Source organism: Sciurus vulgaris (assembly GCF_902686455.1).
Source record: "Sciurus vulgaris genome assembly, contig: HiC_scaffold_207_arrow_ctg1, whole genome shotgun sequence".
Taxonomy (NCBI): domain Eukaryota; kingdom Metazoa; phylum Chordata; class Mammalia; order Rodentia; family Sciuridae; genus Sciurus; species Sciurus vulgaris.
In genome coordinates this window covers 76,146-90,508 of record NW_027632850.1, presented here as the reverse complement: position 1 = coordinate 90,508, position 14,363 = coordinate 76,146, and the positions used below count along the sequence as shown (strand labels likewise).

At 53.3% G+C, this 14,363-nt stretch overlaps 1 protein-coding gene across 1 annotated transcript; it reads right to left on the bottom strand.

Moving 5' to 3' along the window:
* Nucleotides 1–3,076: 3,076 nt before the first annotated feature.
* LOC306652430 (uncharacterized protein) lies at nt 3,077–10,537 on the bottom strand (the record flags this gene model as incomplete). The annotated part of the gene is made up of 6 exons (XM_079125333.1): nt 8,312–10,537; nt 7,906–8,135; nt 7,337–7,387; nt 5,429–5,526; nt 3,660–3,831; nt 3,077–3,260 (listed from the first exon to the last, which is right to left on the bottom strand). Exons 1-6 carry the CDS (start codon nt 8,471–8,473, stop codon nt 3,077–3,079), a joined length of 897 nt encoding a protein of 298 aa, XP_078981459.1. The 5' UTR covers nt 8,474–10,537.
* Nucleotides 10,538–14,363: the final 3,826 nt, after the last annotated feature.

Genomic DNA, 14,363 nt, shown 5'->3' with positions numbered 1-14,363 from the left:
AAGATATTACAGAGCATAGCTCCAAATAGAAGATTCAATTCCTGCCATAAGAGAAAAGATAATTATGGGAGCAGATTCAGTTATGTTGGAAAGTTAAAGCAATTCCAATGGATGGCTGCTCTAAGCAAAGTTATTGTAAGATATAAAGCCATCTTTCTCTCCTGTGATAGGAATTTCCCACCTCCCAATGACCTGTCAATCTGCATTTCCCCGCCTCTCCGGCTACAGGAATTTCCCGTCCTCCCCACCACCTGTCAATCTGCGTTAGCCCGCCCCTCACGTTAGAGGAATTTCCCGGTTCCGTTGCTTCCTGCCTCCTGCATTACATCCCACTATGTCATTGGCCCATCAGTCAGTCTGTAAAAATTCTCCTCCGCGATTGGTTCCTCTCAGTTCCTATGTCTGAGACAAACCGCCATCTTCTCTCTTTGCTTTTCCCCTTTCCCCATGCAGATATGAGTTCATCTGTGCAAATAAATGGTTCCTTGTATGAGACCTGTATCTGTGGAGCGTTTCTGGGAGCTAGCAATGAACCATAACTGCACGCCTCTTTTTTCCAAGCTAACAGTTATTCTTTGGAGATTCCCCTTTCCTTGAATTTCTGAATGTTTAGGTCTAAACAGAATACAGGAGGATAAAGTTGTAAAGTGTTCAACACTCCCCACTCCAAAGGACGTTCAAAAATACGTGGGGGTGCCCCTCAAGTGGAGGAAAAAAAAAAACTACAAAACTACGTTGGGGAGTAAGTCATTTTTAAGTGGTCATGAGGGCACTTACTAGTGCTATTTAGTGAGTAGAGGTCAAGACTGCTGAATAATAAAGACTTGTTCTACTCCAAAATCCAATAGTGATCTCAGTAAGAGACCCCTTATTCTGAAGATAAGAGAAAAAAAAAAAAAAGGATTCGGCTAACTTAAAGTTTTATAGAGATCCAAGATGGCGGACTAGAGGGAGGTTGCATTCTTTGTCTCTCTGTAACTCCGGTTTCAAGCAGAGGATATCTGTTTCTTGGTGAGGCAGTTTTGGCTGCTTATCTATCCCCTGCTGTTCACCCCATTTGTCTGCTGTGACCACCTGCAGTCTGCCAGCATATAGACGCCTTTTTTAAGTGCAGATTGCTCACTGTCAGGTGCCTGTCATCTGCCATTTGCCTCTCCCCTGTCCATCGCCTGCCTTACACCTATCCATCACCCAACGCGCGAGATTCACCTCCTGATCCTCCGACAACAGTCAGCAATCTGATCGCTGACTGCCAGTGGAGCGCTAGCTGCCTGCTGCTACCTGGAAGTTCACTGTTACAGTACCTGCAGGTTTGATTACATGTGGCTGCCACCATTTTGAGACAACAGCCAGGCCCCGCAGGATCCCTGGCCGGACTGACTGAGCCCTGTCTCCAGGATCCCTCAGCCCGATCGATCACTCCCTGCCTCTGGGACACTCACATCAACTGACTGCTCCCTGCCGCCAGGACCCCCAGACCAACTGACTGCACCCTATCACCGGGAACCCAGACCAACTGCACCCGGCCTCCAGGATCCCACAACCCCACCAAACACACCAGACCTCCAGGACCCCTGCGTGACCAACCGCACCCCGCCTCCAGGACCTCCTGCTGACCATGTCAACACCCTGAGCTGCAGCTCCCCATTTGCCAACACATTTCGAAGCCAGGGTGGCCATCTTGGATAATCATGGAAGCCGTAGCTCCGATCTTCAGGTGGGGCAAATCCCATCCTGAGACGCATGCTGGAGGCTTGAAGCTCAATGTCAGGTACCTCTCATACATCAGGCTACTGAGCACTGGGAGGTTTCATTACTATATGACTGTTATACTGTAGATTTTCTTTTTTCTCCTTATTGAAAAAATTTCAATTTTCATTTCTTTACTTTTCCTGATCTCTTTTTCTTATATTTACCTGTTCCCTCAGAGTCTCTTTCTCCCTTTTTTGCATGCTAACATCCAATTTCTTTTGATTACACTCTCACACTTTCTATGATCTAGAATTTCTGTATATTCTTTTCTTATCCCATTAACAGCCACATTCTACATCCCTCTGCATCCTCTTTGTCCTCCATTAGAAACTGCAGACCTTATTGCAAACCTGTTTGTTTTAATGAAGATAATATTTGAACTCATTCTGTTTATTATGTCAATTTTGATATTGTCCTCATAGGGGCTATTTGCTCTAGGATTGCATAGTGTCTGAATTGGGCACTGCTAATATTGATCTCCCCTTAAAGAAAAGGTTTGGGAACACTATAGGGCCACTATAAGCCTATAGGGGGAAATCTGCAATACCCCAGATCTCCACTGCTAGAAGGGAAGATACATGAACAACATGAAAAAACAGGGAAGAAAATGATCCAAACAAATCTAGATTCTATATTAATAGAATCCAATGACAGTATGGTAGAAGAAATGTCAGAAAAGAACTTCAATGTCCTTCCTGGGCCTCATTCCCAGGAGCGTCTATCTCACCTTCTCCAGGATGGCCTGTGTGTGTGTGTGTGTGTGTGTGTGTGTGTGTGTGTGTGTGTGTCCTCCCCCACAGAACCTTCCTGCTCTGCTGGGAATTTTATCTGCAGCTACACAATGCAGAGGGTGGCACAGCCTGGCACAAGGTTTGACTTGCCACTTTCCATGAGTCAACATGAAATTTTTCTTCTCTCTTTTTTTTTTTCTTTTTTTTTCTTTTTGGTACCATGGATTGAACTCAGGGGCGCTTAACCACTGAGCCGCATCCCCAGCCCTATTTTGTACTTTATTTAGAGACAGGGTCTCACTGAGTTGCTTAGCACCTCATTTTTGCTGAGGCTGGCTTTGAACTCATGATTCTCCTGCCTCAGCCTCCCAAGCTGCTGTGACTGCAGGCATGTGCCACTGTGCCCTGCTTGGCATGAAATTATATTACTAATTAATAATTTCATTGCAATGAAAAAAATTTGCATCACAATGCAGTAGGGGCGTCCACATGCTGGAAGGCTGGCCGTGCCCAGGAGCTGGACTGTGTCATGCTGAGAGCTCAAGTGTGGGACGCGCCCTCCTGGTTCCTAGAAGCATGGCGCTGTGGACCCGTCAGCAGATGTGGAGAGGGGTGAGGGAGCCGCCCATGCTGGGCCCGCACTGTGTGGAGCCACGGCCTGGTGGCGGCCCACTGCCCGTAGCTGCCGCAGTCTGCAGAGCTCCTTGGCTGCCTGGAGCCCGCTGCTGGCCAGGGCCTAGCCAGGTGCCTGTGGGAAGCAGGAGCTGCCCTGCCAGGCTGCAAGCCCAGTGAAGCAGACCTGGACCTGGGGAAGGGGCCATCACTCCAAGGCTGTGAGGAGAAAAGGCTCTTGGCACTGGGTGTTCTGCTCAGCAGAGGGCAGCTCAGGACCCTGGGCAGCGCCCAGCCAGGTGCTTCTGCACGTAGCTGGTGAGAAGCCTGGGCCTGCAGTGCCCACTGGGTCCTGCTTCATCTTCACAAGGGCTGGAGAGGGAACATGTCCGCCATCTGCTCATGGGAAGCTGAGGCTCGGACTGTGGTGGGCAGCCCTGGCTAGGTCAGATCTCCTTCCAGTGGGGCTGGCTGTGTCCCCGCTGGGACAGCCAAGCAGAGGCTCCCCTTGGGTGTGCACACGCTGCACAGCGGTCACCCCAGGCTAGATGGAGCTGCACATACAGCACATTGTCACTGCACGGCCTCCTTTTGGGACCCTCACAAGCTGATTCTAAACCCATATCCACGTGTCGAAGGTCAGGGGTCTGCATGTGCTGTAAAGGATGATGGCCGAGGATTCCCCTGCCACACTGAAGAGCGGTGCTGACGCTGCTGTCCCTGAGCCAGGGTGCCCCTAGTGGCAGCAGAGGCAGCACTAAGCTGGAGTGCAGGCTGTGGACCTCACCGGACGGAGCGTGGACCCCAGCTGGGGTGCCCACCCTGCCTGCTGCCCCTATGGAAGCGTGACACCAGACACACAGATGGGTGCAGGTGGTGAGGCCCCAGGGAGAGGCTCAGACCCCACTCAGCCTGTGGAGGACCTCAGGGGGACGTCCTCGCCTGCTGGGCAGGGGACGGGTCTGAGGTCATCAGGCAACACACAGCGGATGGCAGAAGGGGAGAGGAGGGTGAACTGGATGACATGACCATGAGCAGTGTTGCCCTAAAGAGGTGGGAGGACACGCGCAGAGTGAGAAGGGGACCAGGCAGATGAGTCCAGGGCTGGTGGAGACCACCGTCCAGAGAGGCACCGTCCACTGGGACTTTGAGCACTGAGGTCAGCAGGCAGCTGTAGGCCAGCGGGAGCCACCAGTCAGCAGGTGACGGAGCCCTTAAGTCTGCAGGGTGCCCAGGAGAGAGCCCACTGCACAGTGAGGACAGGCAAAGACCTGAGCGGGTGTGTCAGGGGCAAATCCTGGAGCCTCAGAGCCACCAGAACCAGGTGAGGGACGCAGCCCGCAGCCATACTAGGAGCACCCGCGGGACCTGAGGCTGGACTGAGGGGCACACCGCTCCCTCCATGGCCAGTAGCCAGAGGAGGTGACTGCCCCAGGGACACCACCTCCTCAGCCTGTGGAAACGGGAAGACCACAGGTGACCTGGGGAGAGGAGCCCCAGGAGGGACATCGCCAGCCTAAGTGTGGAGAGCTGGCCAGGCTGGGCTGAGAGGGACGCTTGCTCACGGGTGAGGCAGGGAAGAGGGTTTCCAAGTGCCAGCAGACCTATCCCCCAGGGGTGGAAGTGGGGACTGCAAAGGGTACCCTGTGCTCCTCAGGCTGCAGGCGGGCTGAGGCTGTGTGTTGGGAAAGATACATTTTATAATAAATCCACAAAGGAGGGGTGAGGAGAGCTTCACAGGCTGATGTTTATTCATCCCAAACAAAAACACACTTAGTCCAAAGGCAATAGAAGGAAACTGTTAAAACGTGAAGCACATTTGCCAAAGATTGGGGCAGACATGGGCTGAGTGCCCACGTGACCTGCCGCTCTGTCCTGGAGGGCAAAGGCCAGCTCACTGGGCCCTGTCCACACACATAGCTCTGGGGGACACAGTGAGGGAGCAGAAGGCTGCTGGCCCTTTCTTCCTAGGTGTTATGATTTTATAACTCAGAAACCTGGCCACTGCTTATTATGAGAAAGAGTTTTTGTTTTGTAGATACAAAGAAGGCAAATGTGCAACAATCAGTAGCTTTCTCTAACCTATTTCTCTTTTAAACTATGAAAAATTTCTCATTTCCAACAAAATTGGCAACAACTTATACTAAAAAAATTCATAAAAAGGAATAGAACATTATTAATTAATTTGTAAGAAAGAAATAAAGCCTACGTTAGCATTCTAAAATCTATTCGGAAGAAATAACCCAAACACTGATATATAAAGAAACATGCCCATTTTCTACAGGAAAACATGTCATTGTGAAACTGGATTCCACGTCACTGTGTGCACACACTGCAGTCCAGGCGGACACCAGTGGCTTCTGCTGTCCTCAAGGTGGGCTTGAAGCTGTGACCTACAAGGGGAAAGGTTCTGAGAGTCCCCAGTTCATCTCTGAAAAAGAAAGCAGGTGAGGAAGGACTGTGGAGAACGAACCCTTCCAGGGACCACAGATGGGGACAGGGCTCACTCTAGGACAGGCACGCAGTGCACTGCTGGAGGAGGGAGGTGGGTTCAGTATCTGGCCGCCCTGGAACCACCATCAGTGAGCTCGGCTCTCAGGAGGATCAAAGCTCTGAAGGTTGTTAACCATGCAGTCACAAAAATCAGAAGATGTGGCCCGCCTTTGAGTGGGGTTGTCTTCACAGGCAAGGTTGGGGGCCTGGGGCCTGGAGGCTGGAGGGGAGAGGGCAGGGCAGGGCATTCACCACCAGGCAGGGGTCCACCCTGTGCACTTCAGCAGAGTAAAGGGACAGTCAAAGCGAGGAAAAGCAGCAGTGAACACAAACTGATGTCAGCCTGTGAGGGGAGGTGGACACAGAGGAGGGAAGGAGCGCTCTGTCATCAGCTGGGCAAACGTCCACCGTTGGTGACCTGCTGCTGTCAAAGATGTGGGAATGGCTACTTTAGACCTGGCATGTGAGTGCAGGTCACTGTGACACACACCTATGGATAGCTGTGACAACGTAAAGAGACCTCTTCTGTTGGGAACAAGGAAGGAGTGGAGTGGGCTTTGCCTTGGCTCCTCCTGAACCTTCCCCCTCTAGCTTCTTGGTGTCTGCAACTGCTGCCACCAGAGAGGGAGGAGAATCCGTTCCAAGACATGTGGATACAGGTCTTGCCCTCCACAGCCCCAGGAAAGCAGGGGTGAACATCCTATGGGCTGGGGGCTGGCGGCTGAGCTGCCTCCAGGGCCCCAGGTATCTCGGTGGCCTCTGGAGGCCCTGGCACTCCCTGTGCTGATGGTGCGCTGGTGGATCTGTTCTCCAGTTTGGATGGTGGATCTCCCCCCAGCTCAGGGGGTATGGCCGTGAGCTGTATCGCTGGAAACTGGGGCTCTTGTGCTGGAGGCACTTCTCGTGGCACTGCAGCTGCAGAAGGAAAGAGCCCAACATGACCGCCTTGCCCTGGTCCTTTCCTGCTTGCTGCCACACCTGCCCTGAGAGTAAGGCAGCTCCTCCCCCCCGGCAGGTGTCTTGTCAGACTAGGGCCACCAGGCTTGTGTGGCTCAGAACCAAAAACCAGTTCCTGTGGGGACAGCACAAGGCTTTCTCACACCGTCATCCACCCCAGCGTCCTCGTCATAGGCCCAGACTCACTGGGATCGGGGTCCTCCAGCTGTGCCAGGAGTCCATGCACATGGAGGCTCAGCTCCGTCCCAGGCATGGTGACCTGCAGGAAGGTGTCCAGACTCCTCAGGGTGTTCAGACCCGGGGCCCCAAGGTAGTCTTCTGCATTTGTACGCAGCAGTGTTTGGATGATGGAGCAGAGGGCACTGTGGAGGTGGGCAGGCAGCCGTCAGCACCTGGCGCCACAGGCTGGACCCTCCCAAGACCACCTGGGTGATGGGCTTCCCTCAGCGTGACTTGGCAGCCCCTGGGCAACTGGGCGAGGAGGGCGATCCTGAGGGACATGTGTGGCCAGTGGTCCCCCAGCTTCTGTCCAGTCTCCATGCGGGAGAGTGTGGGTGCTCTGGGGGAATCGGCCGTGTTGGAGGGGTCCTCACAGGGCCTGGCCCTGGTACCCCAGCCAATCATCTGCTCCTTGGATCCCTGACCCTCCTCTCTGTGTCCTGCTACAGGCAAAGCCCTCTGCTGGGAGTCACAGCAGGGTGGACCTGGCTTTGCCCAGCCTCCTCTACACCAGCCTCCCAGTGCCCCATCTGGAGAAGGGAACCCTCCCTCTCTGACTAAAGATCACTCACTTCTTCACTTTAAGCTGCTCCTCCTCCTCTTGTGCCCTGAGGTTTCCATCCCTAGAGAAGGCCAGGCAGGTGTCACCTCTTACAAACCAGGCCCCTTTTCTCCTAGGTGCCTGGTGGGATTGACCAGCTTCCTGAAAGTTGGGGCTCCCGAGGGCTGGGAGGTGTGTCTCCCTCCTCCTGAGTGACAGGCTACCTTGAGAAATGAATTTACCCACCACCGTCTGCCTCTCTGTCTCTAGGCCTGGGTCCCCACATGCCTCCCAGTGGTCCCTGTCTGGCTCCGTGGTGATCAGGGACCCTCCCAGAAGTGATCCACACTTTCCTTTTCTTCCCAAAAGTGGAAGCTGCTTTCCTGAGGCCTCACAGCTTGAGGACAGGCCCAGGGAGAAGCTCAGAGCCCTGGGCCCCAGCCTGAGGCCAACCTGCCAGGGCTCCTTCTCCTTGGTCCTGCACACACCCAGGCAGCGTGGTCCCTGTGGCCCCTCCTTGCAGAGAGTTGGGGTTCGGTGATGCCTGGCCTCCCACACATGCTGGAGTGCTGGGTCCCTGGGTGGGGAGAAGGGGCGCACCTTCTGCACAGCTGCTCCATCAGCTTGTGGGTGCTGGTCAGACTCTGGTAGGTGCGCTGCAATTTGTGGACGAAGGCCTCGTTGCCCCTCTGCATTTCATTGATGATGTCCTCCACCACCAGCACCTTGAATGTCTGCACCAGCCTGGACAGGTCCCCTGGCGCAGTTTTGCTCTGTTCCTCATAGTGTGGGCACCAAAGGGGACACTTCAACATGGAAACAGTGGCAACCTGCAAATGATGCTGGCAGATCATCAAGTGAGATCCAAAGACGTCCTCCTCTCTTTGTATCCCTTTCTTTCTCTATCTCTCTCTCTCTCTCTCTCTCTCTCTCTCACACACACACACAGCCATGAGGGACTGTGGTCTCCAAGATGGGATCAGAATGGGGTCTAGCCTAAGCTCACCTGCTCTGGGCTGCTGTGTCTCATTCTCCAGTTCCTCCTAAACCTTCGCCAGTCGGGAGGGGGCCGGACACTGACCCAGCGCCTCCACAATCGGGACAGGCCCCTGCTCAGGGCCTTCCTGAGGTCTGCGCAGCAACGCGTCGGGAGACAGCAAGAGCTCATGGCTCTGGATCGCTCTCTCCACACAACTGAACAGACTGGGCTGTGCCCGGTCTCTGGGTGCCTGGCTACCAGGGTTCCGAGTTCTCTGTTCCATTGCAAGGAAGTGAGGTCACTTCCTGGGGTCCCCTTACCTGAGGAACTTCCTCACAAAACGGGAGCCATCTTGGAGTCACCCGCTCCCCTGGCCTGAGACACAACTGAGAGTGGCCGAGCCACACACCCTCCCTCCGTGCTCATCAAAGGCCTGGGGAGCAGATTCCAAGGAGTGGGAGGCAGATGGGTTCAGACACTTCCCCTCCTTGGGCTCTCTGTGTGACACTGGAAGAGCCATTGGAGCTTGCAGGGCCTCCCTAGCTGCCCACATGCCTTGCAGGGTCCTTCTGACATCTGCTCTGAGCTTGTCCTCAGGTGTGTGGGTCGTCACTCACCTGTATCACCTGGTGAGCCTCTAATGCTGGGCTCACAGGCTGGTCACTCACAAACACACAGATGAGGCAGTCACAGAGAGGAGGGAGCGAGGACGACAGGCCACACTCCATTCTGAGTCCAACAGGGACCGAGGGAACATCCCTGCCCTCCTGGCCATTTCATCTTCCTGTGCCAGGTCCTGAGCCTCCACCCGCCTCAGACCTGGCAACCCAGCACCCGAGGCAGCTTCCTATTTTCTCATCCTCATATTGAGGCTCAGTGCAAGTAACTTCTCCCAGGTTAATTAGTCACTAACTAGAGATTCAGAGCTGGAACCAAGTCACACGCTCCCCAACAAAGAGTCAGAAGTAGGATTTCTCCACTCCTCTCTGAGACCGAGAAAGAGCGTCTTTCCCAAGAAGAAAACACTGATTGCTTCTTCTGTTCTGTGTTCTTCTGGGTCCCGTGGATGGACCCCAAGAGCGCTTAACCACGGCTCCTCCTGGCCTTTTTTTCTCTGGAGAATGCGCCTCTGCTCAATTGAGGAGGGCCTCTCTCCTTTGCTGAGGCTGGTGTAGAACTAGTGTCCTCCAACCTCAGCCTCCTAAGTAACTGAACGGGGAGGAGTTTGCCACCGCGCCTGGAAGGAACAGTTCAACACTCAAAAGACGCTGTCTCAGGGAGTCTCCTCAATGGCTCTCTAGGTATGGTCACTGTGTCTCATCAATGATGAGGCTGGAACTAACACTGTACCCATGACCACACTGTCAGCTGAAGGAGAGCAGGTCAAGACCCTGCCCGGGAGAGCAGTGCAGAAGACCTCACTGCACACTTGGCAGACCTGCTGTCCCAGACTTGATGGGCCCGAGGCAGTGACACTGGAGGACATGGATGCTACCGAGGGGCTTGCTTGGAACCCACAGTGTCTCAACACTGTGCTGCTGCACTGCAACCCAGGCCCATCAGCGTCCCCAGTGGCCCCTGACCCATTGCTGCCCAGGCGGCCTGCCTGGCCCCCGGCTACCAGGACGGGGCTTTGGGTTTCCTGCTCACTGGCTCTCAGCCTCCTCCTCCCTGAGAGACCACCCACCCGCAGCCTCCTCCCCCCGCAGAGTGGGAAGGCAGCAGCCTCCACTCCTGGGTGGCTCCTCTGCTCTGTGGCACCACCCCCCTGTCCCTCCTGCTCTGGGCCAGGCTCTGGAAGCTGCATCTGGCAGTGACTCTGGGAGGCAGGGGCTGGAGACCCGCAGGCGAGGGCCAAAGAGCTCTTGGAGCTGCTCCAGAGATGGAGGTAGAGATGTGGGAGGAGTTCTAGGGACAGAGGAGAAGCTGCCTCACCACCTGGCCCAGCACCTTGGGCTGATGGGAGGCGGGTGACAGAGGTTTGCAGTCTGGGCCACCTGGGGGATTCAATTTTAAGGGACATATTTTCAATTGGATTTCTATAAAAAGTGACAGAAGCCCTGGTTTATTGGCAGAGCACAGAAAGGAAAAGGTTAGGATTGCCGCGATGCTCTTTCAGGAAAAACCCAACTCAAACAGCAAAGCGATTCTAACTGCTCTGAGACGTCAAGGTGGTGTGATGTGACTGGGCATTTCCTCAGAAATGGAGAGAGGAAGCCAAGTCTGGGGCAGCCATGGTTCACCCATGATTGAAGGTAGACTCAGCAGAGGGGCAGTGTGAATTGATCCTCTCTGGAAGTTTGTTTATTTGGTTATTTATTTCTTTATTTTGGTTTCATGGATTGAACCCAGGGGCACTTAAGCACTGAGCCACATCCCCAGCCCTTTTTTCTTTTAGAGACAGGTTCTCACTGAGTAGCGTAGGACTTTGTTAAGTTGCTGGGGCCAACCATGAACTCACCATCCTCCTACCTCAGGCTCCTGAGCCGCTGACATTACCGGCGTGCACCCCCACACTGCTGGAAGTTTCCTTTTCTGTGTAGGAGTATGTTGTTAATACTTGATATCAGGAAGATGTTATGACCAGCAACCTGGAGTCTGGATCCAGATGTTCTCAGTTCATGTCCTACTGTATTGTGTATTAGCTGTGTGGCCTTGCTTGGTACTTAACCTCTGGGAACTTCTGCTACAGGGAATCATTATAGCGCTTTGGTTGAAATGTGTCCTGCAAAATTTCAGGCGTTGGAAAACTCACCCCCAAATACATTAATTGATGCTAATTGGAGGTGAGGTCTTTGGGAAGTAATGAGTGTTAGGTGAAGTCAGAAGTTGGTGTCCCCTGATGGCGTTGCTGGTTTCCTAAGAGGAGGACAGGAGAGCTTAGCCTGCTTTCTGACCTGGGGATGCCTTTTACCACATTGTGATGCAGCAAGAAGGCCCTCCCCAGAGGCAGGCACCGTGATCCCAGCCTGCAGAAATGAGAGAAAGACATTCTTCTTCTTTATAGATTACCCAGTCTGTGGCATTGTGTTGGAGTCACATAAAATAGTCTAAATAAAGTATCTCTCTCATAGGTGTGTCATATGGATCAAATGGCTTCCTAGGCCAGGCATTCCTAACAAGCACCTGGCACGTGGAAAGTGCTAAATGCAAGTTAGATGCCAATATCATTCCTTTTTGGCTAGTATAAGAAATAACGCAAAAAAATGTTTTTCCTGCAAGCTGAAACTAGTCAATCTACCAAGGAAATCAGAAATGAGGAAGTCACAAAGTCTTAGATGCAGCTGTGATTCAAATATGTGTTTTCTGTGTCTTAACTTGATCTGGAATACTCAATTATTGCTTAAACTGAGAGTAATTGTGCTTATAAAAATACCTAATTGACCGGACCAAACACTCAGAGCCCCAATGACTTGAGAGCAGATATAGGATCACAAGTTCAAGGCCAGCGTCAGCAACTCAGCCAGGCCCTAAGGAACTCAGCCAGGCCCTGTCTCCAAATCGTAAAGAAGGGCTGGGTCCTGGCTCCGTGGTCGAGCACCCCTGAGTTCCACTCTGGTACCAAAACAAAAACAAAAACAAAAACAAAAAAACCCAGCTAATCCCACCTAATTGGCATCATCCTAACTTTGAAGAATTCATGGAGTTGGAATTTCTCAAAGGAAGGTTTGGTTCCTCTCTCTTGATGGCCAAGGTCCTCATCTCCAGTAGCAACCCCCCACCAGGACTTATGATACAGAATTGAACAGACATAGGCCTTCAATCAGTACATGGTTGACTAACGTATGGCAGGAACCAGCGACGTGTATGTCAGCGGTGGTCCTCGTGTCAGGGTTTCCTGGTTGTGACCAGAAGGAGAACAATTTAGAGGAGGGTAAGTTTATTTTGGCTCAGGGTTGCAGAGGCTCAGTCCCTGGTCAGTGGGCTCCAGAGCTCTGGGCCAAGGTGAGGCAGATCCTGGAGGAAGGGTGCAGTAGAGGAAAGTCTCAGCCAAGGCAGCCCAGGAGCAGAGGCAGCAAGAGCAAGGGACTGGGACAAACTGTCACCCCAAGGACACACCCCGTGACCTACTTCTTGCAGCCACGCCCCGACCTGCCTTCAATCATTGCAGTTAGGCTGCTCCTCAGCTGGTCATCCGCTTGTGCACATTCCTGCAAGGCTGCCCATAGGAGGTTTAGGGGAACACCTCATCTCCACGCCCTAACAGTCGTGAACTTCGGGGTCTAAATTCTGGATCTTTTGCTTAACTGGTAACTCCAATAACCACTGGGGCAGGGGTGTGGAAGGATGTACTTTGCTTTTCCTGAGTGGTTTCCTTCCAATCTTCCTCCAGAGATACTTAGAAAACGCCCAGAATGGCTGCTGCACACCAAGTGCATTGACCGGCCACCGCCCTGGCCCTAGGCAAGGGCTGCGAGGTGGCCACGCCTACCCGGACTGGAAATCTGCATCCCCAGGCTGCCCTGGAGCCTGGATGCCGGGCTCTGCTGTCCTGGCATCACTGCTGTCCCCTGCTGGTGGTCCCCTGAACATGCACCCGCTCCCCTTCTGGCTCTTCAGAGGATGAGGTGGTGCCCAGGTCAAAGGTCACAGCTGGTTAGAAACCTCTGCAACCCTCAACCCTCCCAGCCAGCCGCCCACCAGACCTCGCGGGCCCTGCAGGAAAATGTTCTCTTTCTCTTGTCTGAGATTTGCTGAATCCACTGGTGGTGGATGCAGTGCCATTTCAGTGTGTCCAAGAGATTCTCTTCAAGTTAATCCTTTTTTACTTAATTGCAATATATGGCCATCATGTTCCCAACGACTGGTAGGTCACTGTGACCATTCTGCTTTTTTTGGTGGGGCCAGGGGGGTGAGTACAGGGGATTGAACCCAGGAGCACTTAAGCACTGAGCCACATCCCCAGCCCTGTTTTGTATTTTATTTAGACACAGGATCTCACTGAGTTGTTCAGGGCCTCCCTTTTACTGAGGCTGGCTTTGAACTTGGGATCATACTGCTTCAGCCTCCAGGTCGGTGGTTTTGCAGGCATGTGCCACTGGGCCCCAATTGGAAGCAGGTATTGATGACAGCGTGTAGCTTGGGGACTTGACAGGAGCCCCTGCTTGGGACACACAGAGGGGCAGCACTGTGGAAGTGCGAGGATCCAACACAGCATGCAGGCCTCTTTGACCACCTGGTGGCGGTGTTAGGACAGCAGGAAATTCCGCTGACCTGGGAGGACCCGGGACCTCAGTGAATGCAGGGCGACAACCCGGGTTGGCTTTTTCTCTCCATCCCTGGAAGCCACCTCCTGTGGGACAGGCCTCGTGCCACCCCACTGCAGGTGGAGATCTACACTGTGCCAGGCCTGCTCGTGGGGATATGGGTGCAGGACAGAGCAATGGTCAGAGAGTCCAAGGAGTCAGAGCAGATACCCACATGCCACTCCGTATCATGATTCAGAGGTGGCAGGTGGGGGGACGTGAACACACCCATGGGGTCGAGAGGGTACAGAAAGGCTCGAGGAAGAGGTGACATTTTGGAGAAGATGAAGACAGTGGGTTTGGGTTAGTTCTGACTTTAAAGGGTGGACCCTGTGCCAGTTCCTGTGTTTCTCTTCATAAACCTCCTTTCACATAGAAGGAAAGTGGTGTTGCAGACGGTGTTTTAATAGCTTGGCTCTTCGTGGGTAACAACGTGCACACATAATCATCTACATAGGAGCAAGGATGACCTGAGAGGTGATATGAAAAGTCAGGATCCTGGGAGGGTGCCAAGAAGCACGCCTGTAATCCCAGCGGCTCTGGAGGCTGAGGCAGGAGGATCCCCAGTTCAAAGCCAGCCTCAGCCACTCAGTGAGGCCCTAAGCAGCTCAGCGAGACCCTGTCTCGAAATAAATACAAAATAGGGCTGGGGATGTGGCTCAGTGGTTGAGCACCCTGGGTTCAATCCCTGGTACAAAAAAACCAAAAAAACAAACAGAAAAAAAACTGCATCCAGAAGGGAGGCTGGCAGCAGCTTTGATCATAGCCCTGTCCACACACACCATCTTGGGGCTGTGCAGGGAAGCTGTCATCAGGGGCTCTCACATATGTCT